The following is an 18,313-nucleotide window of genomic DNA, read 5'->3' as shown; positions in this document are numbered from 1 at the left end:
TCTTTTAAAATATTTGATTGTAACAGAGACACGTGACATCGAATAAGTTTCTTTGTACAGCTGCAGACGAGTGTGATATTGTTCCTTTGTGTGGATATTCACGGATACATTCCTCGAACAAGGAAGCTGCCTAAAATTCATACACATAAATTTGGTAGGTTGTAATTATGGTATTTGCATTTTGTTTTCCTTCATTTGAACCAATTCGTTCTTGTTTCTCTACGTCTTGGTTGGGAAATTCTTCAATGCGCGATAGACGTTGTTTTCACAGGTCTTTTCATTTGTAAGCGTGTATATATTACCGTCAATTTGTAAAATGTGATTCTCTCAGGCAATTTATAAAATGTGTAAATATATCAGTCATTTTGACTAATAAATCTGTCCAGATTGATTAAGACGATCATAAGGGCCTACAGACATCACAACAGATTATTATGTAGGATTAGAAGCCAAACAACATAGAAATGTACTTTTCAACGTATCATTTTCAGTTTCTTGGTGATGACATTAAACATTAAAATGTTTGGAATTCGTTAAGATAATAATACAGATGGAAATGTTTTTCTGTCACTTTGTAAAATAATTGAATATTTAGACGTTTAATAAAAAAATTATACACACTATAAAAAAGCAATGCTCAGGTGAAATATTTACTTTGTGTTGCAAGTCAAAATAGTGTAAACGAAAATCGCAAAATTACCACGCAATTGACTTATCAAAACTTCGTCACCATTACCGATGCTACCCACAAAGATACCTACATTTCCTTATTATCTCGAAAACTGTATTTCATTTTGTTGATCAATTTGACCATACGCCCTTATTACTACCCATAAAAGTGACTATTGCGCTTACGAATGGCGCAGCAGAGGTCGCGAACTAGTCTTGATTTCTGCTATACATCCGGGTACTCACTGGGAATAAACAATAACAAAGGCAACAACCAGTCCCGGGGAATTGCGTTAGATCAGTGCCCCTTTAATTATTGCATATTTGAAATGGCGCAGCATCACATTAACGAAGTTTGTCTGTCAATAAAGTTCTTTTTAACACTTCAACGGTGTATTCTGTAGTTGAATTTATTTGGCCTCACGTGTACTGTGTGAGCGTAGCGGGTTAGATTACACATAAGATTTTATGCATGCACTTTCAGGGCCAATCATGGGTTATCGTGACAAAATGTTTGTACGTGTGATCATAATGCATGATTCTTAATGTGTGTTTTTTTAACCGCTGTTACAATGTACATTGCGTACTGTTCGTGTCACACACACACACACACACACACACACACACACACACACACACACACACACACATACACACTCCCCATTAGTAGTCACAAATCTGGTATCACGAAGAACATTTGTCTTGTTTTGTTTGTTCGTGTCCTTATGGAAACACAGTATATATATATAATGTACGCCTCGACCCTACAGTTCGTTCACTCATATTGATGGATTGATCACACCGTATAACCACTAAGTATCCCATCAATAGGTTATACGGTAGTAAATAGCCCTGTCCAATCATGTGAAATCTTAAGTCAAATATCACACAGTCAAATATTAATAAAATATATCAAATGCCACACAGCTGTGGGAGCTCTCGACATAATTTAATAGTTTCAATCAGTACACATTCCATTCACCTGTATTCTTCTGGAACATACGTACAAACATGTACAAATACATATTACAAAATGCAGTTTTACGTATATACTAATGGTACACAGTACCGAATGCAGCTCTGCTAAAATACTACTAGTACACATAATAATATGCTGCTCAATATATATACTTCTAGAACACACAATAGAATGCAGTTCCACATATCTACTACTAGGACACTTCACAGAATCACAGAATGCAGTTCCACATATCTGCTACTAGAACACTTCACAGAATGCAGTTAGGATAGGATAAGTTTTATTCCATACTGAAAGGCCTCAGGCCCATAGTACAATTCTGTTTTCGGGAGTGGTTACAGATCCGTTTAACAGGTCATATTCTAATTAACATAGCATGATAAATGAATATTGATAGATTTTTTAGAGTATCTTTATCAGTTGTTGACATGATCGTTGTAAATTTTTGTAGAGTGGGATGTACATAACCAGGCAGATCACTATATTTTCCGCTAGGGTGGTCGTATTTTGGACAAACAGACAGAAAATGAAACTCATCTTCAATCACATTTAAATCACATTGCTCACATGTTCTCAATTCTCTGTCTATGTTTCTATGCCTGCCTACTTCGATCCTAAGTCTATGAGAGCTGCATCTAGATTGTGCTAAACTTATTCTAAACCTTTTAAAGTTGATGTCAAACAAACAGTATTCTCGGGAAATTGTTGTCTTGAAAAGCTTGTAATAATTGCATTTTTCTGGACTTAAAACATGCGATGCCCATTTTTGCAAGTATATATCCTTAAGTCTTTGGCGTAAAGATACTAAAAATGAATCTGGATTGTTTGGTACACATTGATTATGCCAAACATACCCATAGCCGCAATCATTTAATAACGACTTTACATCATATACCCAATTGCGGATTCCATGTTTTTCATATTGTAACATTTTCTAGGTAATGTATCAATAGGCATTTTAGGAATCTTGAACCAATACATGAGAATTCTAATATGTTGAAATAAGTAAAGTGGAACACGTCCACATTCACCATATACCATAACACTCGATGTAGAGTTTTTTACGCCAAGGAATCGTTTACAAGCATATAGATGGACCAGTTCAATAGTTCTGTATTCAGTATGCCCCCAGACCTCTGCTCCATACAAAAGAATTGGAGTAATTTTTGTATCAAATATTTTAAAAAAGGTTTGATATGAAAGATCAGTGAAGGTTTTTAAACTATGTAAGATTCCCATTAGTATCTTTTTTTGCCTGCATTGCTGCATTACTGGTGTGGTTATTCCGCGATAATCTGCCTATGAAGGTTACCCCCAGATATTTATAAGAATTGACAATTTGTAACGGTTGTGAGTTGAAGAACCATTTTTCCCTACTTGATAGTTTATTTCCCTTTTTGAAAACTAACACTTTTTCTCAGTGTTCACTTGGAGTTTACAATAAGAACAGTACAGCTCCAGTTGATCTATCAAATTCTGTAAACCTTTTGTCGTACTTGAGAACAGGACTATATCATCAGCAAAAAGCAACAGAAATATCTTAACAATATCTGGATGCAGCTGTATACCATCCGTACAATTTTCCTTAATTTGTGCAGCCAGTTCATTGATGAAAAAAACAGAACAGGAAGGGGCTAAGAATACAGGCCTTGCGTACACCAATGTTACATGTGAAGACATCAGAGTATATTCCCCGATTTTTAACACATGACTTTACATTTTGATAAATATTGCATAATAGTTTACCCAATTTATTACTCACCCCATTTGAAAGAAACAATGACCACATTATATTTCTGTTTACAGAATCAAACGCTTTTTGAAATCAACAAAAATTGCATAAAATTTTCCACCTTTTCTCTGCATGTATTTGTGAATAATCCCATTAAGTACGAAAATATTATCTTATATATTACCTTGTCTAAAACCTGTTTGTTCTTCCGAAATTTTATCTAATGAATCTGACCAAAAAGTGAGGCTTTTATTAATAATAAAAATAAATATTTGGCTAAAAACACTAGTACTCAGGAGGGTAATTCCTCGATAATTTTTGGTATCGGTATGTGATCCTGATTTATGTAGTGGAACAATCACACCGATAGTCCACTCTTTTGGGAAATAAGACGTTTCTAAAATCATATTAAACAGTAATTCAAGGTATGGGAGTAGAATATTAACAGAATGTTTAAAAAATTCTGAAATTAACCCATCTTTGCCGGAAGTCTTGCTGTTTTTCAAATCGTAGAAAGCTTTTTGAATTTCCTCTCTTGTGATTGGCGAGTCAAGAATTTTAGCAGTTATGTCATTATCACATGTTTCCTGATATGATAATTCAAAGTAGGTATCATCCCCAACACCACTACCACTAAAAATATTTTTGAAATAATCATACCATTTGTCAATTTCAATATTATTTTTAAACTCATAATGTGGATTTAGCTTGTGGAGGGTTGTCCAAAATTCTTTCGACGACTTAATGTTATCTTCCAAATATTTTTTTTTTCCTTTTCAAGAAATATAATCTTCTTTTCCCTGCACGTGGTTTTGTAAAGATTTCTAATTCTTGTATATTCCCTTATTGACTGTAATTCTTTATGTCTTCTGTATTTGTGGAGGCATGTACATCTCTCTTTTTTTAGTAACTGACATTCCCAATCATACCATTTTTGTGTTTTCTTGTCCCCGGGAACCACTTTCTTCATTTCGTTCCCAGCACAGGAGAGTGCTCTAATAAACTCGATACTTTCATCAATATTTGTGAATACGGTATCTACTGCTTTTTTCAACCAGTGATACAAACTTGTCCGAAACTAAGTTACAAAGAAATATTTCTTCTTTATCAATTCTCCACATAAATCTAAATGTACTTGCATAATTAATATCATCATGACCCTTGATGATTGAGTAAACCGTACACGTACGTAAAGCCATTGTTAATGGAAAATGTTTCGACTCGTACCGTGTGTCTATGTCGAATGTTTTACAGAGTTCAAACATATGTACGGTGGAGATAATATAGTCATTTACGCTTGCCCCTGTACTACTTATGAATGTTTAGTCCCCAATACCAGCGTCACTGCCACAACGACCATTCATAATATGAATATTTAAGACAGAGCATAGGTTCAACAAACATTTACCAAACTTATTCAAAATAGTGTCAGCAGAGTATCTCTGCAAATCAAAATGGTCTATCAAGAAATCCCAAGACGAGTTATCACGACCTTCAAGATAATCCAAAATGTCGTCTTCCACAAAGTCGGGTTCTGTCCCTGTTCAGGAGTTAAAATCTCTCCCCAAAATACATGAAACGTCATCGATCTGATTTAAAATATCCAGGAGCTCGTCTTGAACATCAGTACACCATTTCTAAAAGTAGCACATTTATCATAATAGGTTGAGCCTTCTGGGTGTATATATGCACAACAGTATTGCACATCTGTTACAGTACCAAACAGTAATTTATCTAATAGAACGTAAATACCACTTTCTTTCACCCAATTCCGCTTAATATATTTTTTCAGCTGTTTTCTAACCATAACTATGATACCACCAGAGAGTCTCCCTGCTTTTGCTAACTTATCACCTGGTCTATTATAATATAAATAATCAGCAAACTTGTTCTGGAAGTCTAACTTCTGAATCCACGTTTCTGTGAGGCCTACAATGTCAAATGAATGTAAATAGGAAACAAAGTCACAGTCATCTAATTTAGATTTCAATCCAGATATATTCCAATATAAGAGTTTTATTGTAGGAGAGTCATCACTTTTTAAATCCTCTGAGTCTTGGTATGGGCCCCGGCCCCACCCTTAGGTAGTGCGGTCCTGCTGGCTGCCCCTAGAGCTGGTAGCCTGACTGCAGGTAGTGGGGCGCGAACTCCCCTCGTTCCTGGGTGAATTGTTGATTCTGTCAGAGATCCCACCTCTTCTCCCATCCGAGACATTGATTGAAGCATCCGCAACCTGTTTGGGTGCTGACACAATTTTACCACCTTTATATAAAAATTATGTTTAGATTGGTCTTCATCTTTACATTTCTTTAATTCTTGTCTCTGTTTTAAAGTTAAGTCATTGGAAATTCCATATCCCTTTGACCTAAGGGAATCTCTCAAACTTAGAGACTTCATTTTATCCTCTCAGTGCACAAGTTTAGCGATCACAGGACGTGGTCTATCCGTGCTACGTTGTCCTATTCTATGTGCCCGCTCAATGTCTCTTGGAACAAGCAGATCTATGTTATTGGCTTTCCTGGCATTGTTCAACACTTCCAAAGTTTTGTTTTTGCAGATTGCATAAGATTCACTCGGTCCATCTGGAACACCATACAAAATGATATTATTTCTTCGACCCCTTCTCTCTAGATTCTCTAGACGTGTATCAACATTGTCAAATTCATAATATACATCGTTTAGTTTTTGACAGACCGCATCCACATCAAGCCGAATGATATCTTGTTCTCCCTTATTCGTACTCACTTGATTTCGTAAATCTGTGACGTCACACCGTAATGTTTGTAATTCTTCTTTCACTGAACCAATTTCCTTTAATAGTTTGTCTTCGGATGCCTTGATTTGTTGAATAATTGCCGATTTCATATCATCCAAATCCTTACTAAATGGGCCAGGGTTCGATTCAACATCACCTGACAGGTGTATTAGCAATGATACACAAGGACAAAACAGTCGCACCCCACCTCGGTCCGGAATTCGATATGTAAACAAAGACAATGTGTTACAATCAGTGGGACAAAAGTTCGCAACCATGATACTGAGGGGTGGATTTGTCAATATGTCACATGTATACTTCATCTTATCTTCGATGATCGTACCTGGGGTATATATTGAGAGAAGAAGTACTGTGCACAAGAGTAGTCGATAGGCCATGTCAGTCCCGGCTGTCCATCCCGATGTCGTCGAATAGGGTCTGATTTTCTCTATATGCCTGGGGCGGTACAAAACATCCGATCCTGGCTCTCCAGACATCTGTAGAGACTCCCATTTTGTCCCAAAGTGCTTAATTAGATTGGCCAAGGCTCCGATGTCAATATTTTTCATTTTTTTTACGAGAGACAAAGCGAAATGCAACCACTCCCCAAGGGAGCTAACTGATTGTGCAGTTCCACCTACATACTATTAGAATACATTACAGAATGCAGTTCCACATATCTGCTACTAGAACACATTATAGAATGCAGTTCCACATATATACTACTAGAACACATTACAAAATGCAGTTCCACACATATACTACAAGAACACTTCACAGAATGCAGTTCCACATGTATACTACCAAAACACATTACATAATGCAGTTCCACATACAAACTAGAAGAACACATTACAGAATGCAGTTCCACACATATACTACTAGAACTCATTACAGAATGCAGTTCCACATATCTACTACAATAACACTTCACAGAATGCAGTCCCACATATATACTACAAGAACACATTACATAATGCAATTCCACATATCTACTACTAGAACACTTTACAGAATGCAGTTCCACATATATACCACCAGAATATATTAGATAATGCAATTCCACATATCTACTACTAGAACACATTACATAATGCAGTTCCACCGAAGCGATGCAGGTCTTCGACGTTTACAACTTCGATGAAACCCAGAAGCACGGATATGGTGCTGACAAACCTTGAGTGAGTGAGTGAATATGGTTTTACGCCGCTTATTGCAACAATATCACGGCGGGGGACACCAGAAATGGGCTTCACACATTGTACCCATGTCGGGAATCGAACACGGGTCTTCGGCGTGACGAGCAAACGCTTTAACAAACCTATATACGACAAGAACACATTACAGTATGCAGATCCACATATAAAACTACAAGAACACTTTACAGAATGCAGTTCCACATTTATACTACCAGAAAATATTACAGAATGCAGTTCCACATATATACTACAAGAACACATTACATAATGCAGTTCCACATATCTACTACTAGAACACATTACAGAATGCAGTTCCACATCTATTCTACTAGACAACATTACAAGGTGCTCACGTAATTTGATGCACTTCGCAGGGTAAAACCATTTTTTTTGGAAAATGGATCTCGACTGTCCATCAGACTGGACAAATGCAAGTGATATGAGATGTGGAATCTGATTGGTCAGGAGGAGGGACACGTTTGATGACGCACAATTAGTCATGTAGCAGGTGGTTAACACTGAAACTTTATATTAGATTCTAGGACCCACTCAGTGGTCTAGTGGTAGAGCACAGCGAGCGGAAGGTCAGGTGTTCGATCCCTGGCCGGCCGTGTCATGCCAACAGTCGGTACTTGTTGTTACCCTGCTTGGCGCTCGGTATTAAGGGCTAAATCAAAGACTGGTCGGCTTGGAGTCTCTATGCTGTGTAGGGTTTTCATGTTAAACTGCGGCATGGTATCTCAGTGGGCTAGCACAAAAAATCGGCATTAGTCCGGACCGGTACAAGCAGCCACACGCACGCACGCACGCACGCACGCACACGCACGTATACGCACGCACACGCACGCACACATACGCACATACACACATGCTATGTAAGTGCAATTATCTTGGACGCCACGTTTAACCCCATTTCACCTCAGCTCACCTCAGGACTCTACCCTGCTGTCCGATACTGATTTTTGTGTGTCGATTTGATGGATGAAGCAAATGACCTGGGCTTCCTTCCGTAATAGAGACGATCTTGTCATGAGTCACAAAAATACACACAAAAAGATATTCATATTAATATATGAAAGTATGTTGCTTCGTAAATACAGACAATTGTGTTTCATCGGAAACATTATAAAGAAAAAGATTTATTAGAATTACATTAGTATTACGGCCAGACGTGTGCATGTTTTTCACGTGTACCGCTTTGGTGAAATGAAAAAAACACACGGATAATGTGATGACAAATCTGGCTACATAATAAAGCGCGTGTTGGATGCCATGTAACAGCAGAACCCTGACCTATATTGATCATCGTCTACAGCAGGATAGGAACTTCTTCACGAACACCCCACGGAACTTCCGTCCAAAAAAACAGAAGAGTATAAAATTGACGGCCGAATTGATGACTACTGATATCTGACTGACACCGCTTATATAGCCACAAATCTCCGAACACTCATCCAAAGTGATTGCCGAATTTACTTCATACATGATCAGCTCCATACAGGCTGCTGCGAGTGACACCAGGAAGACTACCACTACTGCAAGAACCATTGCTGTGAAACGCTCCTTCTCACTTCCTTTCCGCTCCTGTTTCTGAAGGTTAGGCTTTGTACGGTAGAGCTTGCGGACCATGATCGTGTTAAGGATGACCAATAGGACTCCAGGGATGATAAATTTGACGATGACGTTAATGTAGACCAAGTAGACTGTCAAGTACCAATAGTTGTAGGACATATCTGAGACGCCCACTACTAACATGGTTTGATTGAACTCGGGTACCCAGTCCCATTTGAGATACACTTCAAAATAACGGGGTATATTGTATAAGACACATATCATCACGACACCCATGGACGTTTTCATGGCTCGGGAGATGGTGCAGAACGATGCTGCTTTGAGAGGATGGCACACGGCGATGTATCGTTCAACGTTGACTGCAACGACGGTGTAGATGGACCCAGTATGGGAGATGCTGGATATGGCGAACATTGTAGGGTATGCAGGCATCATGAAATGATAGACATAGGAAGAATAATAATCTGTGTAAACCAGGTGCCATTTCATACCAGTGATTAAGATATTTGTTAACAGCAAACAACTGTCAAACATCGCTAGAACTATCAGGAAGATGCTTGTGGAACTTTTCATCTCAGGACTTGAAAGAATTATCATTGTTACGATATTTCCCCCAATTCCTACAAAGGAAATGATACTACAGACTACCCCTCCCAGGTAATACCAGTAGATGTATACACGATCAAGGTAGTTATCCGGGATCCCAGCGAGGGTGGTAGGAGGGTTATCGTCGGAGTTATTTCCCTTTGACTTGTTATGTTGAGGTTCCTCAGAAGACCATATGGTGTCAGCTTCAGTGGTGCCATTTCTTGAAATGATCAATGTGGTTGATGTTGTGTTTTGCGACATCAGCTCGCCCCCTTGAATCTGCAGAAAATTCAACGGCATGTTATATGGTATTGTTACCGCATTAGCTTTGTCGTTGTGTACTCAGTCTTTGCACTTTGCAGTTTGAAGGTTTGGTATTACAGGAGATAATTCATATTGTGTTTCACAGCACTGACATATATCCGTCTAAAGTGTTCATACCAAATAGTGTTATAACAGCAAATATCTAAAAACGATTGTTGCATTTAAAACGTGCAGAACTTTAAAAAGGAAAAATGAGTATTCGAAGTAGTGAAGTCCTTCAGATATAATGTGACAATACAAATCGAAGTGTGAGATCGCAATCAGGACAAAGAACAATAGGAATTATTTGTTCAGTGTCTTTTTTTTAGAATTGAGACAGCCTCCTGTGTTTCCATATCGTAAATATAATAGTATATATTGATAAGGAATTCAAATTATGTGTTATGCCCACCTTCATAAATTAAATACAGACAATTATTATGTGATTATTGGCGAGCATGGTATATACGTTATTGTCCTTCTATTTACTGTTTAGGGGCGGTCGGGTCGGCTAGTGGTTAAAGCGTTTGCTCGTCACATCGAAGATCCGGGTCCGGTTCTCCACATGGTTACAATGTGTAAAGCCCATTTCTGGTGTCCCCCGCAGTGATATAGCTGTAATATTGCTAAAAGCGGCGTTAAACCATACTCACTCACTCACGATTTACTGTTTTCCAATGGAAACACACGAGAGTATGTCATTCTGAAAATAACAGGTAAGACCTATTTCACTCACTGAATTCTCTTACTTCATTATTGTATAGTACCAAATAGTTTGTAGTCACGATTATTCACGGAAACATCCACGGGGACTCCTAAACGTTTGGTGAACGTTAGGTTATACGTTATTGAGAAAACATGCAATGTATATTTGAGATTCCTCAGGGATGTAGGGAGTTTTCCAAAAGTAGTTCCTGCCAGGTGACCTAATTTGCATATCCACCAGATCGTGATATCTATCGGGTTGGTTTGTCGCATCGATAACCTTTGTTATGTATCCACTGTCTGATAAATGCTATCATTGGTGTGAGTAACCTGTAACGCTCATTATTATTCATCTCGCTAGTGGGATATGTTAGTGTTTCTCCAATTGATTACCTGTTCCGTACTATATGTACTCACTTTCAGGAGGGAGAGTAAACTCAGAAGGGCGACACACTTCATGGCTGTATCTGAAACACACAGTCATTTTGTTAACATAATGTAATAATCCCATGTTATACACTCGTGTCCTTGTCTGGAAAATGGTAACGATGTGCAGCTTGACAACAGCTGACAATTCTGTACATTGTATTAAGAAATGAGCACATCTATGACAAGTTAACATGGAAGATAAAGGGATATGTTCACGGCAAGGGCACAAAATAAACTGTTACCTAATTACTCACGTATCTACTTGTCCAGTAAACCAACATGTTGGCTGGGTGTAAAACCACAAAAGCTTACATACACATATAATGTACGGAGTAGCGCCTTATGCTGTCACATTAAACGGTTGGATGTCACAGAGCGGCGAGGAATTGTCTCAAATGACGAATGGGTATCACCTGTAAATATAAAAGGTCACCACAGGAAAACTACACCCTGTTTTATTCCACATCAAAGATTTAGGCTTTAATGTGTTACTTAACGCCATAGAGCTATGACAAGCAAGGTTGACATGGTGGTTTATATACCAAGGTTAAAATTAGTCTTTCGCTGTGAACTGTGAACACTTTATACTATTTGATTGTTCTAATGTGTACTGACATTAGCGTACGGTACGGCATATGTGTGCAGTATGATATATCGTCTTTAAATGTAAATATAACAGTTAATGTTTAATGTTGAAACCGTATTCGGTCCCGGGTGTTGTTGTCAGCCCCAGATTGACAATGGTGTTACGATGAGCATCAACGCGCCCAGCAAATCCAGTTCCAAGCATTCCAAAATATTGCACGCAGCGACTCATTTTTGGAATGGCGTGGCATGACATTTACGAAGATTGTCTGTAAACAAAGTTCTTTTTAACTGTTAAACACTTCAACGATGTATTCTGTGTATGAACTGACTGTACTGTGAAAGCGTGGCGGATTTCTTACACATAAGATTTTATGCATGCACTTACAGGGTCATCGTGGGTTATTATGGCAAAGTGTTTGTACATGTGATCATCATGCATGATTCTGAAAAATGCATGGCATTATATCTTAATATTTTTATCTTTTTATGGTGCACAGAATATTTTTCCGCTGGTATATTACATGTGGTTTGTGTGACATTTTCGTCTAACATGTTGTTACGACGTAAATTGTAATAACGCTGTAAATTGTAATAAACTAGAGTAAAATGTTATAACACTGCGGTAAATGTAATAAAATCTGCGCAAATTGTAATAACTTAAAATGCGGTAAATTGTAATAAAAGCTGCCGTAAATTGTAATAGAAACTGTGGTAAATTGTCATAACTCCACCGCGGTAAATCGCAATAAAAACTGCGGTAAATTGTAATAGAAACTGCGTAAATTTTGATAACTCCACCGCGGTAAATCGCTATAAAAACTGCGGCAAATTGTAACAACCACTGCGTGAAATGGTAATAAAATATTATTCCTTTGCTAATATCAAAAGAAACATGCATGAAGTTTAAAATGTGAGGCTAAGTTGTTTGAAAATCAAAATCCGGACTTTGAAAAGTACTGAATTGATAAAGACTACTATACATTACATTTTTAATATTTGCATTTACTTCAAACAGTTCCAGTGTTCCAGTGATTTTGTTTGGAATTTGAAGGAGGGAGAGACATTACAATTTACCGCACTTGGAATTACAGTTTGCCGCAGTTTGTTACAATTTGCCGCACCTGCATCTCAATAGGAATGGCAGAAATTGAAACAATATCGTTTGTTTGATTTCCTTAAACATGCTGGAGGTTGGAATTGATCATGTTGAGCTCCAACAAACACTGTAACTCGAATTCTGTTTGAAATCCGAAGGATTGAGAGATGTTATTACAATTTACCGCTCTTGGTATTACAATTTGCCACAGTTTGTTACAATTTGCTGCACCTGCCTCTCTATAGGAATGACAGAAGTTGATACAAAATCATTGGAACTCAAATTCTGTTTGGAGTAAATACAAATATTAAAAAATTAATGTATAGTCTTTATCAATTCAGTCCGGATTTTTATTTCCAAACAGGTTAGTCTCACAGTTCATGCACAACTTCATGCATGTTTCTTTGTATATCTGCAAATAAATAATCCGTCGTGACACATATCACTGTATCACATATCACATATATCTGTTGCCATTTAGCCTGCTCGTCTGGAATCGATTATGTCGCTGGTGCTTTGATGGAATATTGTTACTGTGGCGAAAACATTCACACGAAACTTTGTTGACATATATCTCATATGATGTGTCCTTGTACCCACAGGTTTAAATTACCATTGTTTTGGTGTGTTCTCTTGCTTCAATGCTGTTCTGGTTATACATGGGTAGCGCTAAACCATGAGTAGCATGTCACATGTGTTCGTGTTATTAATTTTGCGATTCATCAAATGAACCCACGATCAGTATCTCCTGACAAACCAAGGCGCGCATCTATGTACACCAAATTGCGAGTCTTACCCCCCCCCCCCCCCCCCCCCCCTCCAAGCACGCACGCACGCACGCACACTCCCAATAAGTAGTCATTTTTCAAACAACTTCACAACATTGGCACCAAAACTTCACACTGAATATGTACGTGTGGTTTTCAATCAGGATTAGGCGTGGCGAGTGAAAACTCCACTGTACTTTATCCCTCTACGAATGTTTTTTTTATCCCACAAGCAAATCTCAACGATCAACCACATCTTGCTATAGGAATATAACTTTAACATTGGTCACTGCAAATATGATATGCTTCCTTACCTATTTCCGCTTGACAGTAAGCAGCCGCACAGGTGGATCGTGAGGAGCTTTTTGCAGGTCGCCTCGGGGAATCTCACCGTATATGAACGTAATTAATATAATGTTTGAAATCCGGATAATTAGTTATTCCTGACTGTAATTCCTGCGGTGTATTGTATCAAACCTTCTGGGGTGATAAACTGAACCACATATCCGTCTCCTTTGAGTTAATAATGCACTTCACTGCCTACTTGTTGTGTTCTGTGGAACCATTATCCAATTATAACTAGCTTCTGCTTGTACGAAATTGCCGATTAGTGCTGTAATAAACACGCCACGTGCATTATTAGCCATACCATAAAAGATAACAAGGATCAAAATACATTATTAATAATGTACCAGCGTACCAGTACAATAACGACAGTTATTCTTAATGCCTCGATCCTACAGTTCGTTCACTCTTATTGATTGATTGATCATAATGTATTGCCACTAAGTATCCCATCAATAGGTTATACAGTAGTAAATAGCCCTGTCCAATCATGCGAAATCTGCAGTCAGCTGTGTACATTACTTGATAGTTTCATTCAGTACACATTCTATCCACAGTACAACATATATGCTACTTGAACACATTAAAAGGTGCTCACGTAATTTGATGCACTTCGCAGGGTAAAACCATTTTTTTAGAAAATAGATCTTAACTATCCAGTTCCACATATAAACTACTAGAACACATTACAGTATGCAGTTACATTTAACAAATTACCGAATGTTGTTTCACATATATACTACTAGAACACATTATAGAATGCAGTTCCACACATATACTACTAGAACACATTATATAATGCAGTTCCACATATATACCACCAGAACACATTACATAATGCAGTACCACATGCTAGAGTGAGTGAGTTTTAACGGTATTCCAGTATTCCGGTATTCCGGTATTAATGTGGGAGGAAAAGCCGAAGTGATGCAGGTCTTTGGACGTTTACAACTTCGATGAAACCCAGAAGCAAGGATATGGTGCTGACAAACCTTGAGTGAGTGAGTGAATATGGTTTTACGCCGCTTATTTCAACAATATCACGGCGGGGGACACCAGAAATGGGCTTCACACATTGTACCCATGTCGGGAATCGAACACGGGTCTTCGGCGTGACGAGCGAACGCTTTAACAAACCTATATACGACAAGAACACATTACAGTATGCAGATCCACATATAAAACTACAAGAACACTTTACAGAATGCAGTTCCACATTTATACTACCAGAAAATATTACAGAAGGTAGTTCCACATAAATACTACTAGAACACATCACAGAATGCATTTCGACATATATACTACTAGAACACATTATAGAATGCAGTTCCACATATATACTACTTGCAGAGAAAAGGGAGTTTAGTGACTACAGAATGCCATTCCACAAATATACTACTGGAACACTTTGAAGAATGCAGTTCCAAATATATACTACCAGAACACATTAGAGAATGCAGTTCCATATAGATGCTTCTAGAACACATGACAGACCACAGTTATAGAACACATTATAGAATGCAGTTCTACATATATACAACTAGAACACATAACGGAATGCACTTACAGAACACATTACAGATTGCAGTTCCACATATATACTGTTAGTGCACATTACCGAATGCAGTTCCACATATATATTACAAGAACACATTACAGAATGCGGTTCCACATAAATACTACGAGAACACATTATAAAATGAAGTTCCACATATATACTGCTAGTGCACATTTCCGATTGTATTTCCACGTATTATACTGCTAGTGTACATTACCGAATGCAGTTCCACATTTATTCTACTAAAACACATTATAGAATGCAGTTCCACATATACATTACCTCCCGAGACAAGGGAGTTTACTGACTACAGAATGCAATTCCACATATATATTACTGGAACACTTTAAAGAATGCAGTTTCTCATATATACTACCAGAACAGATTACAGAATGAAGTTTCAGACCACATTACAGAATGCAGTTCCACATCTGTAGTACTAGAACACGTTACAGAATGCATGTCCACCTGTATACTATAATAAAACATTACTAGTATGCAGTTCCACATATGTACTACTAGAACACATAATAACAGAATGAAGTTCCATATATATATATATATATATATATATATATATATATATATATATATATATATGTATGTATATATATATACACACTACTAGATAACATTACCGAATTTAGTTCCACATATATCCTACTAGAAGAATGCAGTTTCACATATATATGCTGATTCAAATTAAAAACTTCACATTTTTAAAAGTAATCCCATATATGATATACAACGGACAAATGTATCAGAGAAGGTAATTTTTAATCATTAATGTCCAAAGAAGGATTTTAATTAACGGTGGTAACCATAATTTGTTCCAAGCACCTACGGTATTCGGTAATAACATCAACAGTTAAAATCATAAGTCCCAAGCACGAGAATCTGATGGCACACAAGTTCACTAGCGTGTATGGCCACCATGTGCGTTGACAACTGCCACACAACGCCTCCGCATGGACTTTGTGATGCTTGTGAACACATGATTGGGAAGACGACGCCATTGTTGCTGCAAAATGGTGCCAAGATCTTTCAAATTCTGTGGTTGGTTCTGGAGAGTGCGCAGACTTCTGCCAAGAGCATCCCAGACGTGTTCGATGGGATTGAGGTCGGGAGACCTTGACGGCCAGTCCATGACGTTGACTCCCGCAATTTGAAGGACATTCCTTGTCAAGATTGCTGTGTGGAGTCTGGCATTGTCGTGTTGGAAGATCAAACCGGGTCCATGATCTGCCATAAGAGGCAGAAGTTTTGTGCCAGTATCTGATCGTTGAGGTTTCCACGTATGACATTTGCTTATGACATGTATGAGTACGTACCTTGGGATGGCATGTGTCTTTTATACACTACATCTAGTCTTTATTTATTGTTAAGTATGTTTCTTACAGTTACAGATTCACGTAATCGGACTATGGTAGTTATATTTAGAATGCAAGGGCAGTAACTCGCCCCGCACATCTCATCTGCGCATTGTGATGCGCATGTTCCTCAGTTGTTTTGTTCACAATCGTCTATGATCTACCGCCTCCGTGGTCTAGTGGTAGAGCGTTCGCCTGGAGAGCGGAAGGTCAGGCGTTCGATCCCCGGCCACGTCATACCAAAACATGTTAAAACATAGTACTTTTTGATAGCCAGATTTCGTCACCTAACACCAGATGCAGAGTGTCACCCAACCCCTTGTCCTCAGCTGACAGACCTGATGTACCCGTAACCCATGGAGGAACTATCGAGACAGACATGGAACTTATCATGGTTAACAGCTCTGTCTACCAGAACATATCAAGTCTACCAATCAGGAGTTAACGCATTTCTGACTTTCATGACTATGCAGGGGTTCGTGTTGACAACTACTTTACCTCCTATCTCGGAAGAAATTCTCATAAGATTTGTGGCACACTGTTATCGTAGATTGTTGCTGCGATTTTCTACAATTAAATCTTACCTGTGTGGCATTCGGTTTCGGTATTTACAAGTCGGTTTACCTAACCCTTGGACATCCGGTTCTTTAATTCGGTTGCAAACTATTGTGCAGGGGGTTAAGAGACATCAAGGGCTGTCCACATCACCCCGCTTGCCAATAACAACTCCTATCTTAACTAAGATGTGTATGGCTCTAAATCATGGTGTTTTTTATCCCTACACCTGTGTACTACTGAAAGCAGTGTGTTGTCTGGCTTTCTTCGGATTTCTCCGTTGCGGAGAATTTGCTTGTGACACTGACAATTTTCATCCAGTTTACAATCTTACCCTTAGAGCTGTGCAATTTTCCAGGATCTCGACTTCATTCACCTTGCTGTTGGCAGCGCAAAAGACAGATCCAGTCCGAAAAGGAGTCACCATCACCTATACAGCCACGGGCAATTGTGTATGCCCTGTAACTAGTATGCAAGCCTACCTCGTTCAACGCCATCGCTATGCCTTGCATAATACTGATCCTTTATTTGTTACTGTAGATGACAAGGTATTAGGCAGGACATATTTCATTGTGCAACTTAAGCAACTATTATGACTGTGTGGTTATGATGACAATGCCTATAATGGTCATTCCTTTCGAGTAGGAGCCGCTACATCAGCAGCCAGTGCTAAAGTACCAGATCACCTCATACAAGTCCTTGGTCGGTGGTCATCTTCTTGTTACACCAGATATATACGTACACCTAAAGATGTTTTGTGGCGTGCTCAAAATGATATGGCTTATCTTTGTTAACATGTGGCTATAATACCCTTCCCCTCATCGCCCAGTGTATATATTCATGTTGTTAGAATTTATCTGTAAACCTTTTCTTCAAGTGTAATGTATTATCATGAGTATATAGCATATTTCTTGATTCCGATACACATGGTAGCTCGCTACATATTCTTATGATTTGTTGTTTGTTATCCCCCGCCCCAACGAAGTTGGCGGGGGATATAGAAATGGGTTCCGTCCGTCTGTGCGTGCGTATGTGCGTGTGTGCGTGTGTGCGTGCGTGTGTGCGTCCCGAAATCGTTTCCGGGGCATAACTCAAAAACCGTT

At 38.4% G+C, this 18,313-nt stretch overlaps 1 protein-coding gene and 1 pseudogene across 1 annotated transcript; one reads left to right on the top strand and one right to left on the bottom strand.

Moving 5' to 3' along the window:
• Positions 1-8,636: 8,636 nt before the first annotated feature.
• Positions 8,637-9,338, bottom strand: LOC139470051 (FMRFamide receptor-like). The gene has a single exon (XM_071252339.1). It carries the CDS (start codon positions 9,336-9,338, stop codon positions 8,637-8,639), a length of 702 nt encoding a protein of 233 aa, XP_071108440.1.
• Positions 9,339-14,564: 5,226 nt separating this feature from the next.
• LOC139470050 (uncharacterized) lies at positions 14,565-17,675 on the top strand (annotated as a pseudogene).
• The last annotated feature ends 638 nt before the right edge of the window (positions 17,676-18,313 follow it).

Source organism: Haliotis cracherodii, unplaced genomic scaffold (genome assembly GCF_022045235.1).
Source record: "Haliotis cracherodii isolate W230 unplaced genomic scaffold, xgHalCrac1.p SCAF_20, whole genome shotgun sequence".
NCBI classification, from domain to species: domain Eukaryota; kingdom Metazoa; phylum Mollusca; class Gastropoda; order Lepetellida; family Haliotidae; genus Haliotis; species Haliotis cracherodii.
This window is presented reverse-complemented; position numbering and strand designations above follow the sequence as displayed.